This window comes from Toxorhynchites rutilus, chromosome 3, assembly GCF_029784135.1.
Source record: "Toxorhynchites rutilus septentrionalis strain SRP chromosome 3, ASM2978413v1, whole genome shotgun sequence".
NCBI classification, from domain to species: Eukaryota; Metazoa; Arthropoda; class Insecta; order Diptera; family Culicidae; genus Toxorhynchites; species Toxorhynchites rutilus.
In genome coordinates, this window is record NC_073746.1 from 284,328,902 (window position 1) to 284,338,815 (window position 9,914).

Below are 9,914 nucleotides of genomic sequence, written 5' to 3' on the forward strand. Positions count from 1 at the left end.
GCTAAAAAAGGAATTTGTTTCAAGTGCCTAAACTCCAATGACCACATTATGAGAAATTGTAGCATGAAAGGAATATGTGGAATCGATGGGTGCAACAAGGAGCACAATCGCTTACTTCATCAAAGATCGGAGTATAAAAGAAATCAGGATACGGCTGCTGACGTACGACGAGGTCCCGAAGAAACCACGAATATTCATCGACAACGCAAGGAACACCTTTACTATCAAATAGTTCCTATAACAGTCCAAAACGGCGAAAGAATGATAGACACCTACGCCTTCCTGGACACAGGATCATCAGTAACACTATTGGACGAGAGAATGGCTAACATGTTAGAGTTGGAAGGAAAAGTTGACCCGCTTACATTAAAATGGACACAGGATTGTTTAAAATCCTGCTCAAGCAAGAGGGTAAAATTCTGGATAAAGGGCATAGGAAAACCAGTGATGGCCCGGACTATGCATGATCTAAATCTTCCTATCCAAACAGTTGACATGGAACAAATTGCCAAGAATTATCCCTACTTGAAGGACATTCCGCTTCAAGATTATAAGGAAGCTCAGCCTACATTGTTAATTGGATTGGACAACAGCGAATTACTGAGTGCCATCAAAACGGTAAAAGGAAATGGTCCTATGGCAGTAAAAACGCGACTCGGATGGGTGATATACGGAAAGGAGTATAACATAAACCGTCAAGATTATACAATGGTCATCCAGGAAGAACAGGAGATGAGCAAAATGATGCAGCGATACTTCTCAATCGACGATTTTGGAGTGAAATTAGTGGAAAAACTGCCAAGATCACCAGAGGAAGAAAGAGCACAACAGATTCTCGACAACACCATCAAGCTAAAAGACAACCGTTACGAGGTCGGTCTGCTATGGAAAACCAAAGATGTACAATTTCCGGACAGCTATCATACAGCCTTACGGAGATTGGTGATTATGGAGAATAAATTGAAACAAGATGAAAAATTGAAGGATTGGGCTATCAATACCTTCGCTGATTATGTGAAAAAGGGATATGCTAGAAAACTAGCACATTCAGAGCTAATTAACGCGGTTCCGAGAACATACTATCTCCCGCATTTTATAGTTCACAACCAGAATAAAATACCTCCAAAACCAAGATTGGTATTTGATGCAGCTTCAAAAATAAATGGCGTATCGTTTAACTCTAATCTTTTGTCTGGACCTGATGCTACTACATCACTCGTTGGAGTATTGCTACGATTCAGAGAGGGACGTATTGCAGTTTGTGGAGATATTCAAGAGATGTTCCACCAAGTCAAAATAAAACCGGAGGATCAGCATGCTCAACGATTTTTATGGCGAGATTGTGAAAACAATCGAGAACCTGATGTATACATTATGGAGGTAATGATTTTTGGATCGACATGTTCACCATCATGCGCGCAAGCAGTGAAAAATAAAAACGCTGCAGCATTTATGGAATCGAAACCGAAAGCAGCCCTGGCAATTGAAAAACAACATATGTGGATGACTATCTGGATAGTTTTACAAACATTCGAGAGGCAACCGCTATTACCAAAGACGTCATCGATATACACCAACATGGCGGATTCTTCATTCGAAACTTTATATCGAACAGTAAGGAATTACTGAGCAATTTATCCAGCGATCGGATCCAATCTACCGACATTAAGGTAATAGAGGATAAGGATTCATGTGCTGAAAAAGTTCTTGGTGTCTATTGGAACACGAAACTGGATTTGATCGGGTATCGATTATCGTTGAAGAAGCTGAGCAATGAAGTAAGACAAACGCTACGATTACCCACGAAAAGAGAGGTGTTAGCATTTGTTATGAGTTTGTATGATCCATTAGGATTGATATCAAATTATACGATAATGGGAAAGATTTTGCTTCAAGAGCTGCACAAAGACGAGTTAGACTGGGATGATGAAGTACCCAAACATTTGAGCAAACAGTGGCAAAATTGGCTTGCGAAAATTCAACAAGCCTCTAACGTAAAAATACCCAGGTGTATAATATCGGATAACGTAGTACTTGGAGCATTACAATTACGGTATTATATACCACACATGCGTACAGTTCTCAACAAAATAAAAACGGACTGCTCTAAATGCATTATAATGAAAGCTAAACCTTTGCCACCTCAAATGGCACCATTACCGGCAGCTAGAGTAGATTTGTATGCTCATCCATTCACGAATACTGGAGTGGACTACTTCGGTCCTTTTGAAGTATTGGTAAGACGATCAATAGAGAAAAGATGGGGCGTGCTCTTTACATGCATGACTACGAGAGCCGTGCATATTGAAATGGCTGAGAAGTTAGATACAGATCACTTCCTAATGTGTTTTAAAAACTTTCAAAACCGCCGTGGAAAGATCAAACATGTATACAGCGATAATGGCACAAATTTTGTTGGAGCTGAAAAACAACTAAACAAACTAATCCACGAAATCGACGAAAGGATGTCGAAATCTGAAGCTGTAAAACTGAAGATAGAATGGACCTTTAACCCACCAGCATCACCGCACTTTGGAGGAGTTTGGGAGCGACTCATCAGAACTATTAAAGACAATTTATATTATATGATAGGTTGTAGTCGGACACCTTATCCTGAAACGTTACGAGCAGCTCTAATACAAGTAGAGTTTATCTTAAACTGTCGCCCACTAACACACATACCGTGCAATAATGATGTGGAAGAGGCTCTAACACCGTTCCATTTCCTAATTGGACGGGCAGGTGAATACGTTCCACCTCAAAATTTGGACAGCAACAACCTCACTCGAGTTCAATGGGAACTAGTGAACCACTACAGTCAACAGTTTTGGGATCGATTCAAGAAACAATATATACCAACATTAATATCGCGACAAAAATGGACGCATAAAGTTCAGCCCATTGAAATAGACGACATAGTATTGATAACAGACAGTACTATACGTTGGGGCCTATGGTTGAGAGGACGAGTAACTGGAGTTATAAAAGGAAAAGACGGCCAAGTACGTACAGCGTTCGTTAAAACACCCAAAGGGACCTTTAAACGAGCAGCACATAAGCTAGCAGTATTGAATATACGCAAGGATGCCGCTCTGAAAGACATAACGTCTAAAGAAGTAAACAAAATGAACACCTCATTTACCGCACTCCATCAAGTTATTGAAAGAAACAGCAGTGTGAATTGTGAGAAATTTGAGCCGAAGAAAAAGAAACGACGAATCAATCCTTGTACTACAACTGTATTAACAGCGGAAACTTCAAAAGTTTTGGTACAATCGGATTACTCTCAAAAAGGCGAATCTAGAAGGAAAATAAGATGGAAATCAGATACAGTTAACCGGTTAACGCTCATGCAACTGTTGATTGCTGCAATGTTATTCGTGGGATGCAGTATACTAGGCTCAACATCTCATGGATTGATCGCATACGACTGTGCCAATGCAGATGTAAATATGACTTCATATTCTTTGTTGGATGTGGCATCTTGCTTACCGCCAACAACTAACCTGACAACAACGGAACTTCGGATACAAATGTTACAAAGAAATTCGAAAATTCAAACAAAGGTATTTCAATGTAAAGTCATCATCAAGAGGTCGATTCGACACTGTGGTATGCACTCCCACACTTCTGATTATCAACACGGCTTTGCCTACATCGTGAAGGAGTTTTCATCCGAGGAATGTCGAAAAGCTCACTATAGTGGAGCAGTTACACTAGCCGATAACACTGTTATTCAGGAATTGAATCTCAACAGCACAAATAGAGGTCAAGTATTGGTGGTAGGATCAATAACTGGCAGTTCCTGCAGTGGAGGAGTGTACAAAACGCCGTTATACACGTGGACAAACGCCTTAGTATATTATGAATATACGATTACACTTCAAGATTATGTCGCCTCTGTAGACATTGAAAGTAGCCAGATAATGTTGAAAGGAGGTTTAACGTGTACATACACACATGGACGTTGTTTGGACGCTGAAGAAGGCTATCTAACTTGGGACATCGACATGAACCGTAGATGTGAAGAAAGCGAGTTTGAAGTTATTTTTGAAGGAGTTGTCAACAAAACAACGAATAACCAAATGAAAACCATTGGAGAGGTTGTAGTGTACAGCACAATATCGGAACGACATTTATTTTCGATAAAAACTACAGCAAGGACATATATATGTGGACACGTTGGGTTTAAAACAGACCATCCCAGAATATTAGTTTTGGAGTTATCCAACATGAGATCGCCATTTGTTAGAAAACCTACGTCAGGTTCAAATAATGATCTATTTACTTACTTCAATTCGAAAATAACATTCGTCGAAAACTACATTGGTCAGAAATTAGACGACGTATACAATTCGGTTATGACAGAGATGTGCAAACTAGATAAGGCTCTACTGGAAACTAAATTGACATTAGCAAGAATCAATCCAACGGAGTTTGTATCGAGCATAATGAAGAGGTCAGGATATACAGCAGTTGTTGCTGGGGAAGTGCTTCATGTTATTGAATGCAAACCAGTATTTGTTACGCCAAGATCCGAAGCGCGATGCTTCCAAGAAATTCCAGTTGAATTTAACAACAGGTCGATGTTTTTGGCACCTGTGACAAGAATACTCCAGAACCGCGGGATTGAAATAGATTGCACACCTTTAATACCAGCAAAATTCATGTTCGGAGGAAAATGGTATACAACTGATGGACGATTACGTGAAACAACTCCACCAGAGAAATTAGTGTCGGACATAGTTACAACATGGTCCTACACACCTCTTCCAAATCTAATGCAAAGTGGTGTCTATGATGCAGACAATCTTAAAAAGATGAGGGATATGATTTATGAACAAGGAGATCGTAGAGTGGCAACGAATGTAATACACAAGGTGCTGATTGGACAACGACCCAATGATCAAGGATTCAACTTCGGAGCCTTAGTATCTGGAGATGTAATCGACGATGCAATAACAAGGTATTGGATGCGGCTTATGTCTTGGTCTACATGGCTCGGAAACATCACATCAACGGCGATTGGTCTATATATGATGGGCAGGATGATAAAGTTTATCGTCGATACAATCATGCACGGCAGAATTCTATACGACATATATGGATTCGGCTGGCAATTGATGGCATCTTGCTGGGATTCACTCACAACGTTTCTTTCTCACCGGAATGCAGTACGACATTTACGTGAAACATCAATCAATTCAAGGAAGACTGAACCATCTGATGACATCAATATTGCTACGACTAGGGAGACGGCAATACCTATGGAAGATACGACAACACAACCCATTTGTGGACGAATTTTACCAAGAGTATAAATAATGTGAATTAGTGAATTAAAATAATTAAAAGTGAATTAGATAATAGCTAACAAAAATTTATAAAAAAAAAAAAAACAACTGAATACTTATACAATTGCTAATTCTTTGAAGTGTAAATTCGAGCAGGTAGATTTACGGAAGGGGAAATGTAAGAAATCGAAAGAATTTAGCAATTTAATTTCAATATCGTAAACGATCGAAAGAAGGACAGAAGAAAAACACTATACGATAAGAGCGAACCGTGTGTAAGATCCTAAAATAACAATCCTATCGGGAGCGGGTGCAATAAAACCTGGTGCAATAAAACCTAGTAGAAAGGAAAGGAACCGAAAACAATCGCACACATTTCTTATCGCGTTAGGCTCCGTTGCTCTTAGAATGCAGTTATGGATATCGTATGTTTTGAAATACAGATAGCGATAGGTAAAGGACTTGTATGAAAAGAAGCAAGGACGTTTATAGTCTTCTCTTTCTTTCGCACGTTAGACTTAAATTTAGGGTAGATTTAGGATAAACTAAAATTGTATAAAAACCCAAGGTTCTCTGAATAAAGCAAGTAGTCTTTGGAATCGTGTCTTACGATTAAGTAGTCCGAAACCACCTCCATTGAATCGACTGACGAGAGTTCTTCAGATTCAAGTCTTCCAACGTTCGCAGCAATAGTTGTATAATTTGCGCTCGGAGTTCGTGAAGATCTTGTACTCGTTGATCCTCCCGCTTAGTTGATGTTCGATATTTTGATCAGCTCCCGTTCGTTGCTCGTTCCGTACGGAATTAGTGCGAAGGCAGTCAGTTCAATTTATTGAAAGGAATAAGTCTGATTAGCTTCCGTTCGTGGCTCGTTCCGTAGGGAATTAGTGCGAAGGCAGACAATTCAGTTTATTCCAGGAATAGGTTATTTCTCGTGACGCTTTTCTTCTACTTCAACTTTGTAAATTGCCAATCCAGACTCAGAAAGGTTGATTCCTTCGCTCAACCGAGTTTGCGTATTGGGCAACTTTTACACGTAGCGTCCAACTTTTTGTATCGTATCAGAGTTTTGTATATACAGTAATTTACATTTAATGTGACATGCCGGGGCACCACGCATTGGAGGCGATTTCTACCTGTAATTGGACATTATCGATGAGAATTGTACAGTGTCGATGCTGGTGCGACTTTTAATGTGGGGCCATAATTTAGGCTCCGAACTCGATGTTTACAAAAATGTCCAAATCAACATGTCGCATTACAAGTCTGTCCAATTAGCAAAATGTCGCATTGATGTAAATTACTGTATTACACTTTGTACGGATTCGGAGTTTGTTGGACCTTAGGAGTGGAGTCTTGTGGAGTATATAGTAGGCACGACATCCGTTGGTGATGTCTCTGAATTTCACGGGTTAGTAGTTATCAACGAGCCAAGGAAGGAGATGAAGACCAGCTTGAACTCGTCGTAGTCGATTTTTTTACGATCAGCTTCCTCCTGCTAGCATGCATGCAGTTTTAAATGCATTGATCCCAAGCTCAATTAGCCCTGCTTCGTGTTTCAATATATTTCCGCTGCAATCGCATAAATTTTTCCGATTATGTTCACGGCATCGGCGAAGCAGATAAACTGACTTGTCGAAAATCGTGCCTCGCTTGTTGAAGCCCACTTTCCGCATAAACTCCTCCAGCGCCACGTTGAAGAGTAGACATCGAGAATCATCGCATTTTCGAAGTCCCCTGTAAGTGTCAAACAATTCCGAGAGATCGCCTGAGCTCTACACACCGTTCATCGTTCCTTGGTTCAGTCTTGTCAGCTTTTGGGGAAAGCGGTGTTCGTCCATCATTATTCATAGTTGATGAATCATATGCTGCTTTTATTTTCACGCAGAGTCAACGAGCAACCGGACATGAATTCGACCTAAAAGAGAATCTAGGATAGAATTTTATGGGCACCATTTAGGATCGTGATTGCACGGCAGTTCCCACAATCCAGCTTGTCACATTTGTATAGATGGGGCAGATAACCTCTTCTTTCCACTCCGTTTTGATTGCCAATAACAAACGAAACATTTCCAGCTCAGCAAAAATATGCACAAGCTTAGCGTCGTCCTAACCCCAAAAACGAGACAAAGATCAAGCGAGAGAGTTAGAGAACGAGAAGGAGGTTCCGTGACCGCGTAGAAAAGAGAATTTGGGTAAATAATTTCGATTTACATAAATGTTGGTGCTAAGAACTAATAAACAATACAACTAACGAACATGGTCAAAATGTTTGGCAATTCCACAACGGTTCTCTTTTCCTCTGGTTCACTACATCCTCACTAGCTCTCTTCTCCTCGGGCTTCCTGGCCTAATAACAAGCAAAACAGCAAACAAGGAATTTGTCGGATAGTTTAAAATTAATGCAAACAAACTAAAAAAAACATTGAAAACAAATTATCACACGCTTTGTACTTTGATTTGTTAAGAATAATTACCTTTTTATTTTTGTATTCTTCAGTTTTTAAAATTACTATTTCTAGTATCATGTTTTCTCCTCCTGACGCTAAGTCGTGAATGTAGGTATTGTATATTTTGAATTTAGATAATTTCCTTTATATATATATATATATATAATTCCGATGTAAGCAGTTGAATGAGATTTTTTTTATTCTGCATCGGAGAAGTGCCATTTCAAGTTTCTGTCAGGTGTGATCGGTTAGTAGAATGGGCCAAATGAATCGCGTTTTTTTGCTTTGCTCGGTGTCAATCATGTCTCTTAAGTTCCTACTAATTTTCTTTTCTTTTCTTCTTCTGATGGTTATGTAATAATCCAGAGCACTTGAGTACGAAACATTCAACGATTATACTGCGCTTGAAATTTAATTACAAATCCGCGCAGCCGTTGGGATGCACGAGTCGTTTGCTTTCCATATAAGTTATATTTGTATTTTTATCCTGCTACGCTCTAAGTGTTACTTAATTGATTTACGTTTATCCACTTAAATGCTATTACACTATTTATAATTGCATTACGATGGAGATTGTGTTGAGTTCTTTATTTGCAGTTTCCCAAAAAGGATACTGAATCCGCGGACATAGGTTTTGTTGTTTCCTTTCTTGGTGGTTGTTTTTTCTGATGATATTGCCTCAACTAATAAACGATTGGAGAATCAAACTAAGTAGAGAACACAGGCTTTATTGTTTTGCCAATAAATTTTTTGCATGTTAAGATTTTTGAAATCTAACTCTTCCTCTTTCAAAGCTAGTGATCATTAAAATATACGGTAGTATACACTCTGTCGTTTAGCTTCACTTCCATGCTCATGATTTGCAAATATTTGTAGAATATTAAATCTAGTCCTAACAAAAAAAAAACAGCAAAAATATAGCTTTGTCAAAGATCTTGTTGCACTTGTATGCATGTATAATTTTTTGAGGAAATGCCAAAAATGTTGACCAAATTTGTTTCGCATCTCTGTTGTGCTCGGATTGATGTTTCGAGATTGAATTACGTTTGGTTATTGCTAACCTTGAGAACATAGCAGAAACCATTATCTTTAAATGCAAACATGGAAACGGAAATACACTAAGCGTGGGCTTGATATTCTTTGATAAAACACGAACTACTCTTCTTGTTCTCTTATACTCTGGCCTAGTCTGTTTCTGCGAAATTTGTTACGCAGGTTCACAATTGACCATGTAAACGCACACCGCTCTTAGCTGACTTATCATTAACATACTAAGATGATTGATAGATTGGTGATTCTCACGGATGTTTAAAACTTGTCCCATCTTTTTCCCTAGCGCGGTACGTTCACCCGGATAAGCCGCTCTGTCTCTCGACTTTGATTACGATTGCAATATAGCTAAAATTACTGCTGTTTCCTATTGACTATAAAGTTTTGTTTTCTTGTTTTTTAGTATCTATATACTATATAAGTTGTTGTTAGTTCCAAGGAACTAATTTTTCGCAGCACGTGCACCGAAATGGATTTACGAAAGCCTAAAAATATAAAGAATTAGTTAGTATCCGAAGGTGCATTCAACTAGATGTTCGATTGAAAAACAATTGACATCTACTCGGAACATGTTATACATTTTTTAAAAGTAAACAATAACGTTATCGATGATTAGCTGCTTAACGCGTTCAAACATTCTTTGCAAATGCATGTGTTTGTAGCTCATGTTCTTCATTACAGTTAACCGATGCTTGATGTATACCTAGATTGTACGAAGGCTAAAATTGCTAAAGAAAACATCGACATATTACCGATTAATTTTCTATTAACGCTTGCATTTAAAAAATGGACATATTTACCAATTTTTCATGCGTTTACCTTAACACCTAGTGATGAAGCTACTTGTACATCGTAAATCATAGTAACCCATGAGTTTTCAAATAAAATTTGACAGCGCTATCAGTTGAACTGCGGAAGTCATGGCGAAAACAGTAAATCAATTGCGCTTCATGAATTGTGCGTACTATGAGCTAAATACCGTTGCGAAAAAAGTGGACATCGTCAAGTACTTTGAGTCCGCAAGATACGCTCGTTCCGGTATCCTCTTCACGTATCATGTGTTTCACGTCGTGCTTCTGTGGCTAATCATCAGCGGAAAGGGTTCTTCTTTCGTTCGGGA

At 38.8% G+C, this 9,914-nt stretch overlaps 1 protein-coding gene across 2 annotated transcripts in view; it reads right to left on the reverse strand.

Moving 5' to 3' along the window:
- LOC129774854 (titin homolog) overlaps window positions 1-9,914 on the reverse strand; it is a 35,694-nt gene that overhangs the window by 7,351 nt on the left and 18,429 nt on the right. Inside the window, exon 5 of one of the 2 annotated variants that reach the window (XM_055778869.1) lies at window positions 7,749-9,279. The exons of the other annotated variant lie outside the window; for it this stretch is intronic. Coding sequence (XP_055634844.1) covers window positions 9,270-9,279 — 10 coding nt within the window. The 3' untranslated portion in view covers window positions 7,749-9,269. Of the gene's footprint in view, window positions 1-7,748; window positions 9,280-9,914 lie in introns of those variants that run through there. 2 annotated transcript variants of the gene reach the window in all.